The sequence below is a fragment of the Cygnus atratus genome, chromosome 26 (genome assembly GCF_013377495.2).
Source record: "Cygnus atratus isolate AKBS03 ecotype Queensland, Australia chromosome 26, CAtr_DNAZoo_HiC_assembly, whole genome shotgun sequence".
NCBI classification, from domain to species: Eukaryota; Metazoa; Chordata; class Aves; order Anseriformes; family Anatidae; genus Cygnus; species Cygnus atratus.
Genome location: NC_066387.1, coordinates 5543968 through 5567001, shown reverse-complemented (window position 1 = coordinate 5567001; position 23034 = coordinate 5543968). Strand labels below are relative to the sequence as shown.

The 23034-nt window shown below is 62.0% G+C and overlaps 2 protein-coding genes across 3 annotated transcripts; both read right to left on the bottom strand.

Annotated features, from left to right (window-relative positions):
• Positions 1-741: 741 nt before the first annotated feature.
• ZNF414 (zinc finger protein 414) lies at positions 742-7200 on the bottom strand. 2 transcript variants are annotated; one of them, XM_035570870.2, is made up of 9 exons: positions 7107-7200; positions 4714-4847; positions 4112-4213; positions 3926-4033; positions 3550-3655; positions 2708-3237; positions 2213-2263; positions 1459-1617; positions 742-1144 (listed from the first exon to the last, which is right to left on the bottom strand). In XM_035570870.2, the coding sequence occupies exons 2-9, from the start codon at positions 4781-4783 to the stop codon at positions 1068-1070; spliced, it is 1203 nt and encodes a 400-aa protein (XP_035426763.1). In that variant the 5' UTR covers positions 4784-4847; positions 7107-7200; the 3' UTR covers positions 742-1067. The 2 variants fall into 2 exon arrangements, with proteins under 2 accessions (XP_035426763.1, XP_035426764.1); XM_035570871.2 differs by lacking the exon at positions 2213-2263 and having other exon boundaries at positions 925-1144.
• Positions 7201-9332: 2132 nt separating this feature from the next.
• MYO1F (myosin IF) lies at positions 9333-21718 on the bottom strand. Its single transcript, XM_035570865.1, has 28 exons — positions 21595-21718; positions 18586-18773; positions 17194-17283; positions 16703-16797; positions 16110-16197; positions 15842-15931; positions 15568-15699; positions 15363-15497; positions 15148-15280; positions 14604-14800; positions 14397-14477; positions 14104-14190; positions 13864-13950; positions 13443-13610; positions 13275-13360; positions 13054-13135; positions 12858-12964; positions 12519-12617; positions 12304-12448; positions 12102-12216; positions 11371-11540; positions 11110-11255; positions 10742-10888; positions 10513-10661; positions 10175-10258; positions 9859-10060; positions 9490-9656; positions 9333-9409 (listed from the first exon to the last, which is right to left on the bottom strand). The coding sequence occupies exons 1-28, from the start codon at positions 21716-21718 to the stop codon at positions 9333-9335; spliced, it is 3471 nt and encodes a 1156-aa protein (XP_035426758.1).
• Between the last annotated feature and the right edge of the window lie 1316 nt (positions 21719-23034).

The following is a 23034-nucleotide window of genomic DNA, read 5'->3' as shown; positions in this document are numbered from 1 at the left end:
GCAGTTGGGGGGGGCCCTAGGGGGGGTCTCCTGCAGGGGGGGCAAGCAGGCTGAAGCCATCGCTTGCAGCAACTCCAGCCCCTTGGAGCAGAGCTCGGTGGGTGAAGGAGGGACCTGGGGCTCCTTGCAGCCCTCCCTGGGTGGGGTGCACGGGAGCTGAGCTAGAGGGAATGGTGCAGTGCCATGGGGCTGGGCTGGATGCTCCCCCTGCTCCAGGGCTGCTGGCACTGCTATTTTAGGCTCTTCTTCCCTGTTGTACTTCAGGCACTACACCCCTGGTACCAGCAGTCCGAGGTGGGTGCATGCATCCCCTGGGGCTGCATCCAGACAGTGCTGATGCAAGGGGCAGGGCTACCTTGTTCCAGCCCAAGGAAATCAAAATCCCTGTGCATCTTCCCCCTCCCTGGGTGCTGCAGGGCTCCCAGCCAGGCAGAAGGGTGGGGGCTGCCCCTAGACCTGCTTTGGTGCAAACCTTGCTGGGATGGTGCTGCATCAGGAGCCCTGTAGGGTTTGGGACCTGTTGACAAGGGGATACAGGGACTCCCTGTTCCTCCCCCCAACCACACATCTTCTCCTCCCTCCCTCTGTCTTGGGACCCACTGGGGGAGCCCTGCCCTCGATGTTCCCCATCTCCTTGTGTTGTTTTTTTTTTGGAGGGGGGCGGGGGCTCCTTAGGACTGGCACAGCTTTGCCCATTGCCCTCCCACCACGTGGCCCCACAGAGGCTCTCCCAGCCACTGCTCCTGTACACTTCCCATTTATTAACTTCCAGGCCTCGTTTCAGATAAGTCCACCACCTCTAGAGCATCCACCAGGCTCCCCCTGAGCCTTGGGGCAATGAAAAACCTTTAGGAGAGGGAGGGACACGCAGGGTCCAGGGGCTTAGCGTTTCCAAAAATAAAAGGGAGAGGGGAGTAGAAAGTCAAGAAAACAAAGGTTGTCCCCCCCTCTGCCACCCCACGCTGGGGCGATGCTTCCAGTGTCCCTGTCCCAGTGCAGTGGCATGGGGTCTGCGGTGCCCTTTGCCCAGCCAGGGTGCGGGGGATCCCCAATGGGGGCCAGGCCCCTCAGAGCTGCGAGTACAGGGAGTTCTCCATCTCCGGCGTCAGCTTCGAGTGGAAGGAGGCGAGGCCCACCCCGAAATCTGGAGGGAGAGGGAAGAGAGCTGTCAGGGCTGGGGCTGAGCTCCTGGGATAGGGCAGGGGGCATGCAGCCGCCCTGGGGCATTGCTGAGGGTCAGGGGCACACCGCACCCCGGGCATGCTGCCCACTGCAGCGGTGACACGGGGGCAGGCAGTGGGGCTGTCCCCACTGATGCTTCTTTCCCCCAAATCAGGGGAAAATCAGCTCAATTCAGGATCCACAGTGCACAGAGCTGCTCGAGCCTATATAACGAGAGCATGTGGGCACTTGGGGGGGGACCCCCCCGCATCCTCCCTGTTTCCCCCAAGGCCGTACCCATGTCCGCGTCCAGGCGCCCGGGTGGCGGCAGGTTCTTGCGGTGGTCCTCGATGTGCAGCGTCATCTCCTCCCGCGAGGCGGTGGAGTAGGGGCACTGCATGCAGGTGTAGCGGCCCCGCGTGTGCTCCCACACGATGCGGCTGTTGGAGGCGTGCCCTGCAAGGGTGGGCAAGGAGGGAAGCACAGCGCTCGCTGGGGAGCCCCTGGGGGTGGGAGCCCCGTGCAGAGCGGGATTCGGGGGGGTGGAAGCCCCTGCTCCCAGCCCTGCATACACATGGGGTCCCCTCTGTGCTGGGGGGGGGGGACCCCAAGGCTGGGCTTAGAGCTGGCTGTGGGCATTGTACGAGGCTGTGCCGCTTGGACCCCCTTTGCCCATTGCCTCTGCACCTGCAGAGCAAAAGCAGGTGGTTTCCAGCTTGGCCACAGGGGGCCGGGAAAATGGGGGGGTCTTTTGAGTCCAAGCAGCAGCTGCACCCCCAGTTTGTGCTGCCGATACAACCAGGCTCAGCAGCAACTTGGGGCGGGGGGGAGGGTGTGCAGCCAGTGACACCCCCCAGGTCTCCAAGCCTACGTGGGGAGCAGCTCCTCTGTGGAGGGCTCCCAAAAACAAGGGTGCCCGCCCTCCCCGCTGTGCTCCGGGGAGCATCACAGCCCCCAAGGGGCCTCTCCCATCCCCTGTGCCCCCCCTTCCTTCCCCCCCCCACCCCCTCAGTGACAGAAAGCAGCCCCCAACCAGCAGTGCCAAACTAACCTGCGGTCACTCCTGAGCCAAAGCATGGGAGGAGTGGGCTGACACTCACACCTGCGGAGGGAATCGAGGGGCAAGACAAGCATTAGGTCTTCCCCTCCCTGGTGGGGGGGGAATGTTGGGGAGGGGCGGGGGCAGGCGTGGCCCGGCCCCTGCCTTGCGCCCCAGGACACTGGGGAGCAGCAGCAGGGCTGGGAAAATTTGGAGGTTGGTTATTTATTATTATTTTTTTTCTGGTGGCTGCTTTCATTTTTTCCAATCGAGCATCTCTTTAGGTGGGAGAGGCGGGGAGCGGAGGTGGGATGGGGCAAGGGGTGGCTGGGGTGGAGTGAGGGGAGCCCAGAGAGGGACTGGGGGGGCTCTGGGCTGCAGTGGCTCTGGGCTGGGGGGTTGTAGAGGGGGAGGGATCCTCGCTGGCCGTCAGTGGGTCCGCATCCAGGAGCTGCTGGTCAAGGCGGGAGCAGAAGAAGGTTTGCCCTAATGGCTGCCCGCGCTCACCTTGGCTTTTCTTCCAGACGGCGTTGGAGACAGGGGAGCCGTGGCTGGGCACGAAGGGCCGCAAGCGGGGCTGCGCCGGGGGCGGAGGTAAACCGTAGGGCGACGGGTGCACGTAGGACAGGAACGGCACCGAGGAGGGGGGCGGCCCCGAGAACCGAGTCAAGGATGATGGCCCGAAAAGGTTGGGCTCCAGCAGCGGGAAGGGGTGGGGGGCCGGCGAGACGAGCGGCATCGCCTCCAGCGAGCTGGGCAGCTCGGGCAGGCTGGCAGGCAGCGTGGCAGGCGCCGCTGGGGTAGTGTCCGCGCCGGGGAGGATGGCTTCTTTCTCTGTGTGCCGGATAATGCTCGGGAGCTTGGGCAGCCCCTCGGCTGCCTTGGCCGGGGGCTCCTTCTCCAGGGCAGAGGTAGCAGGCAGGACAGGCTTCTCGGCTTTTTGGGGTGGTGCGGGGCTGCCAGCGCGGTCAGAGCAGACGTGGAGGTGTTTGAAGAGGGAGCGGTGAGTGCGGAAGCGCAGCAGGCAGTTCTCACACCTGCGGGGTTGGCAGGCAGCGTCAGCGCCAGCAAAATTCCCACCCACAGCCCCAGGAGCAGCATCCCCCCTGCCCCACGGCACGTGGACCCCTCCTGGGGGCTGCCCCGCAATGCGGGGGGGGGGGAAGGAGGGCGAGGCTGAAAAGGGGGTGTACTGGGCACTTGGGGATGTCTGGGTGCTGCAGCGTGTCCCCAGATGGGATGTGGTGTGGGGCCATGTGCTTGCCTGTCCAGTACCTGTGAGGGCTCTGCAGGGAGGTGGCAGAGCTGTGCAGGATGGGGATGGGAACCGGGACGGGGTGGGGACTCACTTGAAGTAGCGGTTTGGCTTGTAGTGCACCTTCATGTGGGCCATGAGGTCCTGCATGCTGGGGAAGGTCTCCATGCAGCCCAGCGTGGGGCACTGGAAGGTTTTGCCTGCAAAAAGAGATGGGGCAGAGTCAGCACAGCCCCAGCCACACTGCACCCCCTGTGGCAGTGGGGGGACCCACCAACATGTCCCTGTTCCCTCCCGTGCTCTCCCCACAGCTGGCTGGGGCAATGCAGCATCTCCCAGGTGTGCAGGCACCTTGAGGGCATCTTGCGCAGCGAGCCCCAGCTTCAAACCTTGCTTTTTCCCCCTCCCATCCAAACAAAGAGCACCCTGGAGCAATCACGGGGCCTCCCGGTGCCCACCATCCCCCTTACCCTCAAGGGATTGCGTGGGTCTGTAGTGGACCTTCAGGTGGTCCATCAGCTCCTGCATGCTGGGGAAGGCCAGTTTGCAGCCGTAGCTGGAGCAGGCGTAGTGCTTCCCTGGAAGGAGACACAGCATTGGCCTCGGCCATCACCCAGCTGTCACCCGCGGCGTCGCCCCCACCGTGCTCAGCTCACCTGAGGCCGGCCTGCGCTTCAGCAGCCGCAGGTCCTGCGCGGGGGCTCCTCCACTCCCCACTGCTGGCATGGGGCCGCCAGGCAGAGCCGCTTCGCTGCAGCCTGTGGGGGAGAGGCCGTCAGGCAGCGGACGCGAGTGCCCTGTGCAGCCGCCATGCACCCATGACCCTCGGCCCCCAGACCCAAGCCTTGGAGCTGGGCGGGATTCAGGTGGTTTGGGGCCGTAACTGCATGCCGAAATGCAGCTGTGTGGTTGGACACAGGTTTCTGTTGCAAACGTGCCGGTTCCAGTGCCCTTGTTCCTACCCTGCACAAATGGATACCTTACATGGCTCGGTCAGTCTAGGGCTTTGGGGGGAGGTCTGGCTTCCTGGAGGGTGGTTCAACACAGGAGACACATGCTCAGAGTGCTCCTTGCTGGATGCTGCCCGCCTGGATCCACCCACTGGGGGCCTTCGGAGGGGAGCGTGGGGCCACGGCACCCACATGGAGGCCACCAGCAGCCCCTCTAGTGTCACAGCTGGCCACCGCCTCTAGGAGCTGCAGCAAATGGGACCCCACAGCAGCCAGAGCAAAGGCCTTTCGCCTCCCGAGGGACTCACCTGCCCCTTCTCCAGCATATTTACCCCCCAGAGAGAAGGGGGGCAGAGCCTCGTCCTTCTCTGTCTTCATGGCCCGGCTGGTGGCGTGCACGAGGCCAGGGGCTCGCCGCCAATGGCGTCTTCTCTAGGCGATGCTGCACCCAATGCAAGGGACAGAGGTTAGAGCCCACCAGGGAGCGACGCCAACAGCCACCACTTCTTCTCCCCCTTCGGTGCCTGTGGTGCTCCTGCCTCAAAGGGGCTTTGTGGGGAGAGAGGCTGCCAACACGGCCCCTCCACGGGCGGCAGCTGTCAAGCACTGAAGCCAGAGCCATCACCATCCCTCCCCACCTCTCACCCTTGGGTAATGCCAAGCCCTGCTCTCTGCTCCCACTGCATGACCAGGAACATGGCGGCAGGGCCCAAGGCCTGGCTGATGGGCTCCTGGGGGCGATTCCTTCACGAACATTACAGCAGATGGTCCCCAAAACCAAACTGGCTTGGCCTTACAGGCCCGTGGCACCAGCCTTGGCCACGCAAGAGCCAAACGATAGCTCTCAGCAAAAAACATCTGAAATCTCCACGACAGAGACCAGCACACCCATATCTGTGCTGCCCTGCTCACAGCTGCATGTGCCAACTAGCATCTGCTCTTAGAGGCATTTTCTCAGCTTTTCTGGAGAAAATCATATTTAAACATATTGTTGGGGCGTTGTGGAATTGCAAACCCTATTGGGAAGCACATCCAAGAGGGATGGGAGGAAGGTCACAGCCAAGCTGTAACACTTAAAGACACTGCTGGGTTTGGTGCTGGAGCCCCCGAGGAGAGCAGGAGCCATGCCCCAGAAGCTGGCAGCCCCAGTACACCACAGCTTCCCCAGAATACTTTCATTATTTCTTGAAAAAATGCATGTTTTCAAGGAGCTGTATGTGAGGAGCTGCATGGAGGCGCTGAGCAAGAAGACTCAGCCCTGCCTCAACAGTTTTAATGCTTTCTCCCCCAAAAGATTCTTGCTGTCATTTTTTCCCAGCAAAACAGAGTTTCCCCTTCCTGATTAATTAAAAAAGCAAGTTAACCCCAAACAAAGCCATAGGCCTGGGGCGGCCGGAGGAATAACCGAGCGGAGAGGGATGTCCTCGACATCACACCCCTTGCAGCACAGGTGGCCCCATGACATTGCTGCACACTCGGCCCCAGGCCCTGGATTTCGGGGAGCTGGTGGCACCTGCATCGTTTTGCTGCCATTTCTCACCTCCTGTGGGATGGTGTTCGACACAACAGGGCACTTTTCGCTCTGTTTTGCAGCCCTGAATGCGATGCCCCGAGCCAAGCACTGCTGACCTGCTGCTGCCTCCATCCCTGATGACCCCACACAGCCACTGCAGCTGTGACCCCCCCAGATCCAGTGCAAACCCTGCCCTGGAAACCCAAATCCTGGAGCCACTGCAAACCCAGTGCCACTTTTCACTGGGTTTTCCTGCTGCAGGGTCAGGCTCCCCGAAGCCTGCTGGAACCCACTCCTCCAGCTCCTGTGGGACCCCAGAAAAATCCCTTGTCGGGGGCCAAGGGGGTGAGCAGGGGGTTTGTCACCTGGAGCAGCCTCCAGTGCCGATTCAGTTAATAATTAATAAAGATCATCTCCCTCAAGTGAACAAGAGGGTTTACGCATATTGGCAAGCACAGAAGAGGTTCACAAATCCACCCGGGGAGATAAACGGGACAAATAATCCCTTCTGAGCATCTCCGCACGATGGCCAGAGACTTCCTACAGCAGCTCCTCGGTGTGGGAGAGGAGACAAAAGGCTGGGAACAAGGGGCTCACGCGGCCGCTCCGCTGGGAGATGACAGCTGAGCGAGTGCAGGGACCCCCTGGTTCTGGGGGGGGCCCTCGGCTCCCCGCCCCATGGTGAGCACCCCCACGGCTGGCAGCCCCCCCACCGCTAGTGGCTCCCGTCTGCAATATGCCAGTGGCTACTAGCCCCTGTGGCCGGTAGCACCCCCCCCCCAGCCCCCCCTCCCCCCAAGACCCCTAGTATTTTGAGCAGCACCCCAATGATAATGCACCTACGGCTACTAGCCCCCGTGGCTGGTAGCCCCCATCTGCCCCCCCTCTCACCCCAACAATAGAGCTGTGGCCAGCAGCCCCCGCGGCCAGTAGTCCCGCGGGACAACGCAGCCCTGGCATCCCCACGGGCTGAGCCCCCTCCCCTCCGAACCTGGTCCCCCCCCTCCTTTGGGGGGGGGCGCACGGCTTCACCCCCCCCCCCCCCGGCCCCTCCTCACCTCCGAGCTCCGCGCACAGCCCCGCTGTCGCCCCCCCGGAGCCCTGGGGTCGTGTGTCCCCCTGTCGTCCCCCCCCCCAAAAAAAAAAAATTGTGTCGCCCCCCCCCCCCTCCCCCAGGGCCGCACGTACCGGGGCTGCGGGGGGGGCCGGAGCCGCCCGGGGCGCGCATCAGCGGCGGCGCGGCCGCGGGGCCATTTTCTGCGCGGAGCTGTCGCGAGAGCCGGAGGGGGGGGGGGAGAGGACGAGGAGGAGGAGGAGGAGGAGGAGGAGGAAGAAGAGAAGGGAGGGGAGGAAGAAGAGAGGCGGAAGGGGTAGAGGGGGACGCTGGCGGGGGGGGCAGCCTGGACGCGCCCCGGTGTCGTCGTCTTCCCCCAGATCCCGGTTCATGAGGTGGGGGGGTCGTGGTTCGCGATGCTGGAGCATCCCCGGGGGTGGGCGGGGGCTCGGGGCTTCGTGGTCCTCTCAGAGCATCCTGAGCCTCATGGAGAACACTGTGACCTTTGGAGACACCCCCCCCTCCCACCCCCCCGCCCGTCTGAGGTCTCCTTCGGAGCACCCCAAGTTCCTTGGAGCGGCAGCACCCCCCTTGCACAGCCCCAGCTCTTGGGGTGCTGCCCCCCCCACCCCCGGCCCCAAGGCAGGGTTGAAGGGTGCAGGAAGGAGATTCCTCCAGCAGCAGTTTCCAAAGCCATTTTTATTCAGTCAGATGAAAGCGGAGGCTCTCGCTGCTCCCACCCCCCCCCTTCCCCGACCTTCCTCCCCCCCCCAATGCCCTTCCCAAGCTCAGCAGTGCAAGGACTCTAAAACCGCATTTACAGGGGGGAAAAAAAAAAAAAAAAAAAAAAAGAATCCCTCCAAGGCCCGCACGGGCTGTGAAAACCCATCACAAGGGGGCAAAGCCACGAGGCTGAGACACCCGGAGCTGCCCCGGCTCCTGTTCCTCTGCCCCCCAGCCCCGTGTGTGCCCCCCGGCCTCCCAGCCCCACATTTCCCCCTTGCCTCCCCAGGCCCAGAGCGCATCGCCACGTGAGGCTGCGCAGGACTTCATTTCCCAGCAGCCTTTTGCTTGGCGTCCCCCCCCACCCTGGTGGGCATAGGGTCCCCTGACTCCCCCTATATGTGTGTGCCCCCCCCGTCCATCTCTTGGGCAGGGGCTCTGCCCACCCGCGGTCAGCGGGGGCTGCAGGGAGCGAGGAAGAGGAGGGACGGGTGGCGAGGCCAAGGGCTGCAGCGGGATGGCGTCACTTCCTCCGGCCATCCTGGGGGGGGTGACAGGGATTGGCGGTGGGGGGGGGGACGAGACACTGACCCCTGCTTATCTCCGCAGCCAGAGCATGGCGGGGGTCCCCAGCACCACGGGGCACAGGCAAGGACGGGCCCCGATGTGTTGGTGCCATTCGTCCCTCTCCCCGCTGCAAACCTCACGCACCCTCGGTGGGAAAAAGCCCCCACTCAAAGCCCCACCCCCAGTGCCCCAGGGCAGGGAACATCACCCCAAGGGGGTGTGCTCGGGGTCACCTCAGGGTGGCTGTGGCCGCGGGTGAGACCCCCCTGCCTATGGTGCTGGGGGGGGGGCAGCTCTGAGTTCGCCACAGCAGGGGGCTTGGGCCCGTCTGTGCTGCCTGTGGCCCCCTCGGATCAGGACCCAAATACGCAGAGCTGCAGCTCAGTCCTTCTCGCAGCAAGTCCTGCAGAAAATCAGGCGCCGTGCTGGCACGCAGGTCCTGCTGCACCCCGATTCCAGGGCTTTGTCTCCTCGCTGCCCTGCGGCTCCTGGCCGGCACTGCCTGGTGCTCCGGAGCGATGCTGGGAAGTGCAAGAGCCTGAGACAGGGTTTGGGGGGAGCTGGTTCGTGTTCAGCATCTTCTGGAGGATTCGATGCAGAGGAGGTGGGGCTGCTCTGGTGTGCGCCCACCCTCGTCCCCGCATGTGGACATGTGGGTGCGGGGCCCCTGTCATGGGGACAGCCAGTGCTGGGGGCTGGGTCTCGGGGGGATCAGTGGGGAACACAAACTTTGGGCTCGTTTTTTTGAGTCCAACTCAGATTTGCTGTGTTTGCAATGCGTGAACCATCCGGCAGCGAGGTCAGAAGCCCAAAGCCACCACAAGTAACTTCACTGCTATAATTACCAAGGATAAAACTATCCATGCCCCAGAGTCACCTCAGCAGTTCCACAACCATCGTACGAACAAGCAGTAAAGAGCCTGGCCCTGCTCCACTGTCTGAAGCAGCTGCAGAAACTGGTGGCTGCCACCAGGCTGGATCCAGCGGTGGCGAGGGCTGGCGAGGGCTCCGCAGGGCTGCGTCCCCATGGCTGGCACCTACTGGGAGCATCCTTGTCCGCTGCGCCCGGCTCAGATCTTCTGCACGTAGTTCCCAGGAAAAAGCCCCTCCTTGCCATGCAGCCGTCCCTTCCACCAACCAGAAATATCTGGGAAAGGGGGAAAAGAGCCCGGGGTGAGACGTGGAGCATCTGCGGGGCAACGTGGGGAGCCGGGAGCCTGGCAGTACCTTCCAGCAGGATGTCGATGATGTCCCCCACGTTGAAACTGAGCTCGTCCACGTCCTGCCCGATGTACTGGTACAGTGCACGGCAGCGCGGCGTGGCCACCTTGGGCTGCGGCTTGGGGCGCCCGGCCGGGGGTGGCCGCTGGCCCACGCTTCGCCTCCGCTGCATGCTGGGGACCGGTCACACGGCGTGAGACCCAGGGAAGGTAGGGGGTGTGGGACATCCCATGTCCCCCTCCCCAGCCTGCTCTGCCCTCCCAGGACTGCCAGTTTACACAGAGCTGGCCGGAGCGGGAAGAGCGTCTCCGGAGCCTGCAGCAGTGGGAGGGGAGACTGGAGGACTGTGGTGGGCACGTGGGTGCTGGACCTTACCCGGCCACCCCCTGGTCAGGCACGTTGAGGAACTCCATGTTCTGCTCGGATGGGGGCCGTGTCTTTGGCCGGCGGTTTGTGCTTTGGGTGGGCAGCACTGTGGCCGGTGGTGCCCGCGCCTGCTTCTGGGGTGTCTTGTAGGTGTCCCGCTGAGCCCGGCTGTTCCCACGTGGGAACTGGGGAGCCCCGTTCTTGCAGGTGCCTGCAACAACCCCAGGGATGGTCAGTTATTGGGGGGGGTCATCCCCTGCCTGCCCCGCAGCAGCACAGAGCCGGCTCGACCAGGCTGGGGCCCATTTGGTGCTGCCCTGCTCACCTTGGGGTGCTGGGGGGGCACTCCGGGAAGGTGCTGGATACCTGCTGCCACCTCTGCTCTGCGTCACCCCCTTCCTTGTGGGCTCTGGGAGGGGACACAAGACCTCATTAGGTGATGTCCCATGTGGGGGCTGACCATGGTTTGCATCCCACCACCCTTCAGCACCTGATGCTGCCCCATCACCTGAACAGGTCCCTCCTGGGTGAAACACAGACCCCGCAGAGCACAGTGTCTCACCCTGATGTCCCCAAGCCCCCCACCATTCACCGTGGCCCTGGAGCTCCTGTCTCCCCCCACCCCGTGCTGCTCCCCCCAGGTGCACTGGCACCGGCACTCACTGGAGTTCCTGGGGAGCCCGTCCCCGATGCTGACCGTAAGGGTTTTGCCTCCAGCTTTGAGGATGGCCACGTCGCCCTGTCCTCTCATGAAGGTGACATTGCGGGTGCCGCCGCCGCCCCAGCCCTCCTTCTTCACCCGAAACTGTAGTCTGGGAGAGGAGAGGGGTCATGAGGCCGCGGGGATGTGGCCTCTTCCTGCTTTGCCACCTCTCCCAGCTTCCATCCTTACGTGTCTTTGAAGGTGAGTTGCAGCTTGGTATGGGTAAGCTCCTCGTAGCGCTTGCTCAGCAGGCTGACCAGCTCCGTCTTGAAGATGGACTCGAGGAAGTTGTCAGCATCGTTCTCATGGAGGATGAAGAAATCATCCTGCCGGGTGCTGTGGGCAGCCCCAGGGGGCTGTCAGGGGGGCAGGAGACTCTGCCAGGCCTTGGGGACCCCTGAGCAGGCCCAGAGAGCACATGGACCCCTCATCCCCGTGGTGTGATGCTCCAACGGCAGTGCATTGGGGCTGGGCTGCGGGCACCGAAAAATGGGAAGGGTCTGGGGGGACACGATGGGTGAAGCCTGACCACACCGAGCTGGTGCAATGGGACACACCTCAGCGAGACGCCGCTCACCGCCTGGATCTCCACCTTCTTCTTGAGCACCTCCTTGATTTGCCCCTTCTCAGGGCCTTTCTTCACCTTCTCCCGCCCGATCAGGTAAAAGTACTTGGGGGTGAGGATGAAGTCCCGCTTGATGGGCTGTGAAAGGGCAGGTGCAGGGGCTGAGGGGAGTTTGCGGGGGGGGGGGGGCACAAGCCCCACCCACATCCCACCCAAGGGCAACCACCATGAGCAACGGCTTGGCTTGTCTCACCTTGAACCTCCGGTCATACTTCGTGATGGAGTCGGCGAAGTCAACCCGCTCCCTCTTGGCTAGGAACTGCCGCAGCTCCGGCCGCTCCTCCATGCCCAGGTAATCGCCCACAAAATTCCTGTTGATGCTGTTCCTCCGCCGCTCTTTGCAGTTGTAGAGGATGCTGGAGGCTGCGTGGGACCCGAAGCGATGCTGGTTGGGCAGGGCTCTGAGCTGGCACTCAGCCCATGGCCCCACGCAGCAGGAGCTGCACTGGCCACAAAACCCATTAAGCGTCCCCAAAACCTTGTGTTGTGGTAGGGGGGGAGGGAGGGTCCCAGCTGCTTTCTGTTTTTTTCCTCTTGATTTTGCACTGTATACTTGGGAGGGTTGGAAATTGCCCATGGCGGGTGTCAGGTGGTGACCACGGGCCTTTCCCATACCTCTACAAGCCCTGACTCTCATCTCCATCTTTTTTGCAGGCAGTGAAATGCAGATGGACAGCGAGATGCTCTGGGTTCTGTCTGACAGCCCCTCCCAGGGCTGAAAACAGGAGCAAGAAACCCACTCCCTCCTTGAAATGTAGGAAAAGACTTCGGGTATCTTGTCCAGTCCCTCATCACCCCCTTTGTTGCAATTAGGAGCGGGGATGCTGCTCCCCCATTGCTCCGGTGGCTCTGCAGCGAGCAGGGCTGTCCCTGGCCAAGGGCACCCTACAAAGCGCACCGGTGTCCCCGCCGTCGCAGCCTTACCCTCCTCTCGCATCTGCTCGTATTTCCGGATGGCGACGTGCCGGCGCCAGGCCTTCTGGATCACCCGGGCGAAGCCGTCAAATTTCCGCTCCCGCATCTCCTCCAGGAGGAAGAGCTGCAGGGCAGGGGGGGCACTGAGCCCGGCTGGGCAGGGGCCGACCCCAGTGCAGATGCCCGTGACGTCCCCATGCCCCCAACCTACCGACTCGGGGTTCTTGACGAACACCTTGCTCCGTCCCATCTGGTACTGGTCTGGGTCCATATTGACAGAGCGCAGCAAGTGCTGCACGCCTTGCCGCTCGTCCCCGCGCCAGCACGGCCAAGTCTCGGGGGTGAGGATGGCGTAGCTGCCGGGACAGGGGCCGTGAGCGGCGGCCGGGCTGCAGACCCCCTCCGCGCAGCCGCGCGGCTCCTCACCGTTGCAGGAATTTCTGGAAGAGGCGGCGGTAGGCGAAACCAGCCCGGCGTACGCGGATATTCTCCTTCAGCCCCAGGTACTCGACTTGGTGCTTCACCCTGCGGGATTGGGAGGGATGCGCTCGCAGAGGGATGGCAGCATGGCAGCATGGCTCTGCCCATCCCCATCGCTTTGCCTGGGGGTGCCCAGGTCAGAGCCCCCGGAGGATGCACACGCAGAGGGACATGTGTGTCCGCACGCTGCCCCTTCGCATCCCCGGGGTCTGGAGGAAAGCTGCTCCTGGCCACCAGGTACCTGGGCTCTGGGGCTCTGTGACCCATTACAGCATCCTCTGTTACCTGCTCTCCTCCCAGTCACGGGGTTTCTTGGTCTCGTTGGGCTTGATGCAGCGGATGTAGTGTGGTGTGCACTTCATTAACGTGTTCACCAGGTCGTTAGCCTGTTTCTGTTGCAAGGATCGGCCTCTGTAGCGTTAAAGGTGTTGGTGGGAGCCCAGCAGCCCCCAGCTGCTGTTTTGCAGCCTCCAGAACCTACCTTGATTTTGGAGCCCGCAGTGGTTGGGCGGCCCTTTTTGTCAGAATCAAGCTTCTCCGGGAAAAGCATCCGGATGAAACCGCTGAAAGGCAGGGGAGAACCCCCGGGTGAGAGCTGCCAGGCAGGGGCAGGACCAGCAAAGGTCCACGTTTTGAGGATGCTGCCCATGACCCCAGCTCTTTTGGGGTGACCCAGGAGACCACAGCACCGCCCATACTCACTATTCGCTGCTCTGCATGAGCTCAATCAGGTCAGTGAAGAGCACGTCCCGGTTGCGCTCACAGAAGCCGTTCACATCGTAGGAGACCTGGGGGCAGGAGGGGAGCTCAGCCCCAGGATGCTGGGGCCGGGGCCTCAGGGTGCAGGGTACAGGGTGCAGGGTGCCGTACCTTGCCTGCGTAGTGGTGGATGACGAAGCCCGAGCTCCAGCTGTTGAAGTGCTCATGGGTGCCCACGGCCGCCTGCAGCTTCTGCAGCAGGGTCTGGTCAGCGCCCTCGCCGGTGGCGTGCATGGTGGCACAGACGTCATCCAGGACGCTCATGATCCCGGGAGGGTTCTGGGGGATGGAAGGCAAAGCCAGGGGTGACTTAAGGCTGAGGGCAGGGCCCAATCCTGCATCTGGCTGTGCTCAGGTGCCCCGTGCGGCTCAAAGCTGCTTTGCACTGAAATGCACCTTGGGTGAAGGACATGGAGCTGCAGCTCCCCCAGAGCTGGCTCCTGCCCCCCACCCCAGCAGCACCCAGCCCCACCGAGCCTCCCCAGTGCTTTGGCTCCCAAGGAAGCATCCTGTTGGGGGGACCCCCACTCACCAGCTTGTTCTCTATCAGGTCGCACACCACCTTGTTGTTGAAGTACTGGATCTGGGTCCATTTGATGCCCTCCTGCACGTACTCCTCCTACAGGGTGGGGGAATGACACACCAAGGGAGCTGGTGGGCTCCAGCTCCGCACCCATGGGACATGCCCTGGCCAGGGTGCCACATCAGTGGGGTGCAGAGCATGGGGATTGGGGTGCTGGTGCAGCCCTATTGGGTTTCAGCTCCCTTGTACCTGTTCTGCCTTCAGGGTCAGCTCTATGAAGATCTGCTGCAGCTTCTCGTTCACAAAGTTAATGCAGAACTGCTCAAAACCATTTTTCTGTAAAATGAGGGAAAAGGAAAGAGAAGATGGGGCTGAGTTGGCTTCTACTCAGGTGACTCCAATGGGTGGAGCCTTTGGGTGCTGCTCCAAGGACCCTTCTTTGGGTCATTGGCCACCAACAACCCCTTGCTCTGACCACCCTCGCTGCTGGAGCACGGCAGGAGTGCCCCCCGGCTGGGCTCCCACTGCAAACCAGCACCCACCTGGAATATTTCGAAGCCGTAGATGTCCAGCACCCCAATGCTGTACTCCTCGTACGGCTTCTGCATGGCTCGGTTGATGGACTGCAGGGAGAGACGGTGGGAGCCACCTTTGTGGGGCGTGCGGCTGCGTGCAGGAGCAGCCAGCCAGTGTCCCCATGAGCATCCCCTCATCCCCCTCCCCACAACCGTACTCCCCAGGGCACTCACCTCCACGAGGAAGTCAAAGACACGAGCATAGAGCCCCTTGGCCAGGGCGTCCCGGGTGTAAGCTGCCTGCTCCACGTTGAGGGTGACAGTGATGGACTCGGAGCGTCCACCCCACTTGCTGTCCATCTTGCGGCTGGTGACCTTGCTGTTGAGGCGGTCGCGGTCGATGCCCAGCAGGTAGGCAGGGAAGGCCAGGGCTGGGCAGAAGGAGGGGGGTCAGGGCTGCCCCCCCCGCACACTGTCCACCCAGCCCCAGCCAAACGTGAGTGGGGCCATGGCATGGGGAGCAACACGATCTGGGATGGGATGTTGCCCTCCCTCAGCTCCATCACAGCCTCTGCCCCCTGCCAGGCACTTGCTAAGCTCTGGCTGTGCCATTTGCTCACTGCCTCAGTTTCCTCATGTTTAACATGGGGAAGATGCTGATGTTGCCTCTCTCCTCTGCTGGGGGATTTGTGCTACAGAGATGTTGCGATTCATTGCCAGGGGTGCCTGCAAGCATGTAAGTTTGCTTCCCTGGAACAAGGGGGGTTTGGCTACTCACAGTCGGCATTTTCCACCTGGGCATAGTTGCCCTCCTCCCGAAAACTGATGTTGCCCAGGTGGAGGATCCCTGCCACGATCTGCAGCACCAGCTGCTGGTCCTCGCCCCGGATGCCGATCACCTGCATGGCGTTCTGGGGGGGCAGGGTGTGGGGGGTCAGCCCCAGTTTGGCCTCAGACAGGTTTCTGGATACCCAAAAAACCCTGGACACTCACCATGGTCTCATGGAAGTCGTTGCGGTCGTCCGTGCCTTCTACCTGGTACGTGTCCGACTGGTTCAAGTAGTAGTAATAATCCGGGCTCATGATGCCCAGGTTCTGCCGCTGCTCTTGGGACGCCCCTTCGATGAGCTGCGGGACACCCGGGGGGCTGCAGCTAGCGGCTCCAGCCTCATGCCCGCTCGGTCCCACGCCCCCATACCTGGTAGTAGATGTGGAAGTTCCTCTCGTGCTCGTTCTGGCTCACCACCCGTGACTTCTCCAGCAGGAAGTTGGAGATCTTCCCCCCGTCGGGCTCACCGCCCCGGCTGAACTGGATCTCGAAGTATTTCCCCTGCCCAGGCATGGTGCCCATCAGCACCCAGCCCCTGGCTGTCCCCTCCAGCCACGCCACAAGCACGGCAGGGATGGATCCTGGCTATGGCACTGCGTGGTACCAACTCTTGGCATGGTCCACGCCTGCCCCAGGGACTTACAAAGCGGCTCGAGTTGTTGTTGCGGACGGTTTTGGCGTTGCCGAAGGCTTCCAGCAGTGGGTTGGACTGCAGGATGATGTCCTTCACGTGCTGGTGGCCAGAGGAGGGCACGAGCCTGAGCAGGGCTGCGCACTTGTGCCCACTGCAGCTGCCCGCCCCGACTGGGGATGGAGACATGTCCCCGGCCATGGACTGCTCTGTGCAGGGGCTGGGGGAGCAGACAGGTCGGGAGGCGAAACTCTGGGTGCTGGGGTGGGGGCAGCCCTACCTGCACCTTGTCGCCACCCCCGGACACTTTGGAGATGTAGCCCATGATGTATTTCGCTGCCACTGTTTTCCCGGCCCCGCTTTCTCCACTGTGTAAACCGCAAAAGGAGAGGAGAGGTGAAACAGGAGCCCCTGGAGCGCTCCTGGTGGGATGCTGGGGAGCGCCTGGTCCCTCAGAGCCTGGGGCAGCTGGAGGGGACGGGGGCTGTGGCTAATGATGTTGGAGAAGGGGCTGCAGGGGCTCTGAGACATGAACGGGACCAGAGCAGGGCTGAGCTGCAGGAGGAGTTGTTGGATTTCTTGCTGCTGGATTTTGGAGGGGAGGAGGGAGGCTTTGGAGCCTGAAGGGGAAGTCTTTGGCCTTGCCCCACATCCTGACCCCTTCCCTTGCAACACTCAGCCGGAAAAGCACGTTGCACAAGGCTCGGTCCTTGCCTGGGACCACAGCCCCAGCACACCCAGATGGTGCTCACCCGTGGCCAGCACCGGGCTTCAGCCACCTCTTGCCACTGCCCGGCCACCGCAGTTGGCCTGGACACCCCAGGGTGCTGGGGAAAGGGTGCCGGGGGCACCCAGCCACCCACTGCCCTCTACCTGATGATGACGCATTGGTTCTCCCCATCGATCAGCATGTTTCGGTACATGTTGTCCGTCAGCGCATAGATGTGGGGGGGATTTTCATACTGAGCCTAGAGGGGAGGCAAGGGCAGCAGTGCTGAGCAGGGAGCAGCTGCCAGCCCCCTCTACAGCCCCCTTCATTCTGCCCATGCGGCGCAGGAGGCAGCAGCATGCAGGATGTCTGCTGGGGTCCCCTCCGCCTCGGGAAGGACGTGCAGCAGAGCCAGGCACTTGGGCACTTCACCACGTCTGGGTTGCCCTAATGTGTATTTATGGGATGAATTTTCCAGGAATGTGGATTTGCTTCCAAATCTTGCTGCAGACAAGCATTTGGGAGCGCTGACCCGTGCAATCAGTACCCAAACGGCACACTCATGGGACACCCTCAGGCATTTGTATGCAAATGCACCAAATTAAACCTAATTAACTCCTCGCCAGCCCTGCCAGCCTGCACACAGCAGCCTCACCGCCCCCTGGTACAGCTCGATCTCTCGGTCGGTGAAGTACGGCATCTGCTTGAAGGGGTTGACGGAGATGAGCACCGGCCCGATGTAGGTCTGGGCAGCAGGTCAAGGTCCAGGCATCCTCTCCCATGTCCCCCCGTCCTGCCCATCACATCAGAGTGTCCCTGCCTCCTTGTAAGGCAGCACCAGGAATAGCACGATGGGTTTCAGCTCATGACCCGGTGCTCCCTCGGCCGTGGGGTTCCCCTACATCTGCACGCAGCATCCCCAAATTACCCAGGTGTGATAGGGGGGATGGAAAAACAGAGGCTTGCAGCTGGAAGCGGTGCATCAGGAGGATGGGGATGAGTCCCACTGCCCTGGGGAGGATGCTGGGTGTGGAGGCCATGGATGGTGCAGGGCCAGGGTCCTGCTTTCAGCCCACCCGGCAGCAGGGAGGGGAAGGCAGCCAAGGGCAGGAAGAGAGGGGCTTTTCTGGGAAATGCGGAAGCGTGGGGCATTGAGTCATGACTGGATGGGGGCCCTGCACTCAGCGCTGTGAAAAAAGGAAGAAAGAGGCTGCGTGGGGTATTTTTTCCTCCTCCTCCAAAAAAAGCCAACCCCAAGCCCAACCCCCAAGCACATTTAAAACCCTGGGGCTGCTGAAAGAGTGAGGCGGATGGCTGCGTCACTGCCAGCCTGGGACAGAGCATCGCCTTGTAAGGACAGAGCCTCATCTTCAGGGAAACCACAACCACTCACGTCCACAACAGCAAGTGGTTCTGCGCCCGAGCTCCCCGCCACGTCCCGCTCTGCAGCCTGGGGAGCTTCTCCTATCCCTCTGGGGCTGGGGCACATCTGCAGCAGGCATGATGCAGCTGGGTGCTGATCTGGCTGCGAAACTGAGCAGGAGCTGGGGGGCCGAGCCGGGCTCAGAGCCTCGGATGGTAGGAACAGCTTCCCCATCCGTACCAAGGAACCGGAGAGCCACCAAACCTCGTGCTTGGTGCTCAGTGGTGTCATCTCTGTGACAAAGCCAGCGACCACAAAAGCATCTGGGCTGGAGGACGGCACGTAAGGGACAGGGAGTTTTCACCCTGTGCTGGCTCAATGGTGTCCCAGAGTCAGTGCAGAGCACCCAGTGGGCATCGATGGATTGTGGGCAACAGCAGGAGGGGATGATGCCCTGTGCAGCTGCAGGGTTTGGTGAGGAGGACCATGCTGCCAACAAGGAGAAGGGGTCCTTCCCCTGGGTAATGGTGAAGCACATGGGCTGCACCAGCTGTGGTGTGTAACAGGGTGCCATGGCCGCCAAACCCGTCCCAATATCGTGCAGGGATGGACACATTGCAGGCCCTTGCAAAGCCTTAGAGCATGGCCCTGCTACTCCCCATCCTGCTGCCCTGGGAAGGATACGAAGATGTAATCGTCCATAAAGCGCTTCTTGAGGTTCTCCACAATGGCCTCCTCTGAGATCTTGGAGAGCAGGACCATGTCATCCACTCCGCTCTGCTTGACATTGTGGCTCTGCCAGTGGAAGCGCTCCTTGCTGCCCTGCAGGGAGAGGGTCACAGCGACTGTGGCAGGAATCTGAAACAGGCACCCTTGGGCGGCACAAAGGGGTATTTCAGCCACTGCTGCACATGGGTTTGATCCGTCCCTCTAGCCAGATCCTGCCTCACCACAGGCCCCGTGCTCCCAAGAGGAGCAGAATGGGCTCGCAGCCTGTAGGCACGTTTGTAACATTTCTCCTGCTCCTTACAGAGGTAACAGATGAGTAATGAAGCAATCACCGCACAGGCTCTGCATATCAGTCAAAGGGGCAGCAAAAACAACCCTGGGGAAAGGCAAAAAGCATGGCCCGTGGGGCACCCCTGGCTGCGCCCCTGCATCTCCACTGCAGCGGGGCAGAGCTGGGAATGTCACCCCCTGCCCTGCCTGGGGAAACCCAAGCACCCGTTTTCCTGCCACCCCAAATTCACCCTTGCAGCATCCTCAGGGGCAGCGGGACAGAAGGAAGACCGTGGGCTGCGATTTAAGTGGTCGTGGGGCTAAGCACAGCCCTGGGCTGGGTGGGATTCCACTGCCCAAAAAGAAAACATCCCAGAGGGTCCTCGGCCTTGTTGCTGCAGAGTAATCTGCCTGAATGTGCCCACGATGCCTGGGAGGGGACACCCATGGCTGGAGCCGCCCCCGGCTCCTCTGCGCACCCGTCCTGCAGCCACCAGCCCCGCAGTTCCGCTTTCACCCCGGTGCTCCTGGTGCTGATTTCACTTCTCCCCCCCATTACCCCCAGCCTCTTACTCTTTCCATTTCCCTTTTCTTCTCTTCCCCTTTTGCTTCATTTTCCTGCCGATTCTCAAGCTTTCAGGCCTCAGGATGCTGCTGCTTTTGCACCCTTCCGTCTGCCCCTGATGGTCGCAGGCAGCCGCCCCCATCCCCCAGCAGCATCACGAGGGGTGACCGAGGGATGCTCGTGGAGCAGGGAGGGGATCAGCAGCATTGGGCTGCTCCCCCTGGCCACCCCCATCCCTGGTGGGCTGCTGGGCTTTGTAACCCTACTCACAAAATCCCAGCTACCGAACGCAGCTCACGGCCCTATAACCAGTGGGGGGGCTTTCAGCTTCCTTGCCCCTCTGCAAGCAGTTGGGACACACGGGCCTGGGTCAGCTCAGGGGCTCTGGATGGGATCGGGGCTGTTCACAGAGCTTCTCCTCTTCCACCAGTTCATTGCTTATGGTCCTTTTTCTTGGTTTACCCTCCTCTTCTTCCCCTCCATCCTAATGAGCCCACAGAAAGGCCACCCATGCTGTCACCCAGGGTGCTGCCGGTGACCCCAAGGTTGCCACCCTGACCTGGCCAAAACCTCATGCTTCAAGGGGAGGTGAGCAGGTCGGGAGGAGCCCATGGGGACACTGACACCTCGGCTTCCCCATCTGCCACTTACATCACCCCAAGCCCCCTGGCGCAGGCTCCCTGAGCTCACGCTGTTTCTTATAGCCCTGAATTAAGGCCAATGTAGGCATTTCCTGTACTGCAAGCTTCGCGCTTTCGAGCTGACACCTGAAGTTTCTCCTTCACTCAAATGATTGCTCAGAGCAGCTGGAAGCCAGCACATGCCTCCTCCTCTTCCTCAGACACAGATTAGGGGTTTTCCTGGCTCAGCCCGGCACCTGATGCAGCACAGCTGCAGGGAAAGCACAGTCTCACTTTAAACGAAGGTTTTGTCCCAGACGTCTGCAGGGCTGTGGGTGTTTCTGCTCTGTTTTGGGGAGCACAAAGGCTGCCCAGCTTCCCTGGGAGCATCCTGTGAGGTGAAGATTTCACGGGGCCATGGCTTAACATGCTGGGTAAAAGCCTTGCGAGAGGCGAGGGGTAGCATCCCTGTGGGGAGCAGGGGCTCCGTGCAGGGCAGAAGCTGAATTTGCTTTCAAAGGTTTGGGCCAGGGGTTCCCAGTCCCTTCCTGTGCTGCTGGCCAAGGCAAGGGGTGAGCTGGAGAGCAGTGGCTCAACAGCCACTGCCACCAGATGGGTCCTGCCAGGAAGGGGACAGGCAGATGGCCAGGACCAGACACCTCCACGAGCCATTTCGTCCTAGAGCCGAGTGGGAAGAGGCTTTCAGCAGCCCTTGGACCGGATATCCAGGCACAGTTTGCAGCCACTTTGTGCAAGGGGCATTGCTCTGCTGACAGCCCTGTACTTGATGGGTGCGTGTGTGGGGGCCAGGAGCCCACCAGGAGCCCCTGCAAGGGCTGCAGGGTGGGGACTGTCACCACCACAGCCACCACCCATGACCAGGGCTGCGGATGCAAGCAGTGACCTCAGGAGCAGCCCTGCACCAGCGATCGCAAAACATTGTCTGTTTTTCTTCAAAACTCAAGTCTAGCCACCAAAAACACAAAACCCTTGCAAGTGCCGAAGGCGGAGCAGACGCAGCCCAAGGTGGCATCTCTGTTCTCAAGATAGGGCGAGCCCAGATGCAGCCAACACCTTTGAAACCACAGGAAGCCTTGAGAAGAGGAGCACAGGGTGTTGCACTGCTGTCAGCAGCCCGGCTGGCCCCTGACATGGGCACAAACAGCATCTGGGGAAGGGGCGTTCACCCCAGAGTTCTGGGGATGGAGGTTGACCCCGAAGCAGGGTCCCAGGGGGGATGTGCAGCCACGACCCCTTGTGAAACCATGAAACATCATCGGGTCTCAGCTGTCCGTGTCTTGTGGGGACAGTGCTGGAGCAGCCTGTCGGAGGTGACAACTGCAACCAGTGGCTGCTGTAGGAAGGAGGAGGCTCTGCTTCAGCCCGGCTGCTGTCCCCGCTCCTGGCTGGCGGCAAGCAAAGGCCGGGGACGGCAGCGCTCAGACGTGCGGAGGGAGCAGAGCTGTGGGCTGGAGGATGTGGCCATGGCCACACCGTGCAGCCCCTCACGCCACGCCTGAGCATCTTCTTCATTTTGAGAGCCTGCATCTTCCTCTTCTTCCTCCAGATCAACTTCCAGCTCCGGCCGCTGCCCTCGCAGCAGCCCCGAGCCACCATCCCCATTTCCCTGCATGCACTGGGGTGCGAGGTTCGACCCCGGGCACTGGCACCTGCAGGTCCCTCCCAGCCTGAGCTGGTCCCGGGCGGCACAAACACCCCCGGCAGCGCCCACCACACCACTGTGCTCTGCCCGCACGCTGCTGGTGCCATGAGCACTGAAATCAGAAGCGCTGGCAGGAAGCTGGGCCAAGAGGAAGACAGGGGTTCCTGTATGGGGACCAGGCTGGCAAAATCAAGAGCGCTTTGTGCCCAGCCTGGCTCACCGCCTGCTGCCCTTGATCCCGCTCGGGTCAGTGCTCCCATGTGCATCAACCCTGCAGGATCCTGCACGGATCCTGCACCCAACACCCTGCACCCATCCCTAGCAGCTGCTCCCCAGCACCGTGCCCCACACGGCACCTCGCTCAGCCCCAGCCCTGCTCCTTCACCCTGAGCCTGGGCAGCTCCTTCCCCTCTCCATTGGGGACGTCGTGGGGGGCTCCTGGCACCCCCAGACCCAGGTGGGTGCAGGAGAGGACAGGGCTGAGATAGCCCCAAGGTGGCAGAAGACACCCAAAGGTGACACCCAGGGCTCCGGGAGAGGACAGGGCAGGGGGAAGCCAGCAAGGCCCCCGCTTGCACTCACCATGTTGTCCCTGCGTCCTGCCCCTGGGGATGGGGTGCTCGGGGCTCCTGTCACTGTGGGCACAGGTCCATCCCAAAGGGCTTTGCTTTGGTGTTTCTCCTGCAACTACAACTTGCTACTATTTTTTTTTTTCTCCTCCCACTTCCTCATTTAGTGCCGGTTTGCTGGGGGGGGGGGTGGGGAGGGTGAAAGCCTCTTCCCACTGCCGAGGGGGGAGCCTGGGGTGGCCCTCCCCAGGGTGCCCCCACTGCCACTGCCAGCGGGTGCCAGGGTCACTGTCCTGGGGATGCAGGTGGTGCTGGTGGGCACAGGGTGCAGCCTGCAGGGATGCTCAGAGCTCTGAACTTTTCCCCCCACCCCGGGGGTCGCTTTGATGCAGCTGGGGGATGGTCTGCTCTGAGGTGGTTTTAGGAGCATGATGGTGTTGGTTGTTCCTTTTTTTCCACATCTTTTGGATTAAGCAGACCATGCTTAAGGAAGCGTTTTGGCTGGAGCTGGTTCAGAGACCGTCGGGCTGCAGGAAGATCAGGACTGCCTGACGTCCCAGGGGTACGTGTCTCAAAACTGGGGAGGTTTCTGTACATTCCAATTAATATTAAGGTAAAGAGGGCAGAGTCAATGAGGGCCTTTCCTTTGGGATTTCAGCTCTTACCTGCTGCAGCCCCTGGCCACACTGCCTCTGCCTCCAACTCTGGCAAAGGCAA

Bases quoted from the DNA above. Each gene is read 5' to 3' on its own strand.
- MYO1F (XM_035570865.1), bottom strand. From the start codon at position 21,718: ATGCAGGGAAATGGGGATGGTGGCTCGGGGCTGCTGCGAGGGCAGCGG. The intron at 13,611-13,863 runs GTGAGTGGGGGT...TCCATCCCCCAG, and splicing joins ACCTGATAGAGAACAAGCTG to AACCCTCCCGGGATCATGAG. The intron at 12,965-13,053 runs GTAGGTTCTGGA...TCCTTGCAACAG, and splicing joins CTGCGGGCTCCAAAATCAAG to AAACAGGCTAACGACCTGGT.
- ZNF414 (XM_035570870.2), bottom strand. From the start codon at position 4,783: ATGAAGACAGAGAAGGACGAGGCTCTGCCCCCCTTCTCTCTGGGGGGT. The intron at 4,214-4,713 runs GTGAGTCCCTCG...TCTCCCCCACAG, and splicing joins ATATGCTGGAGAAGGGGCAG to GCTGCAGCGAAGCGGCTCTG. The intron at 3,656-3,925 runs GTAAGGGGGATG...CTCTTTTTGCAG, and splicing joins ACCCACGCAATCCCTTGAGG to GCAAAACCTTCCAGTGCCCC.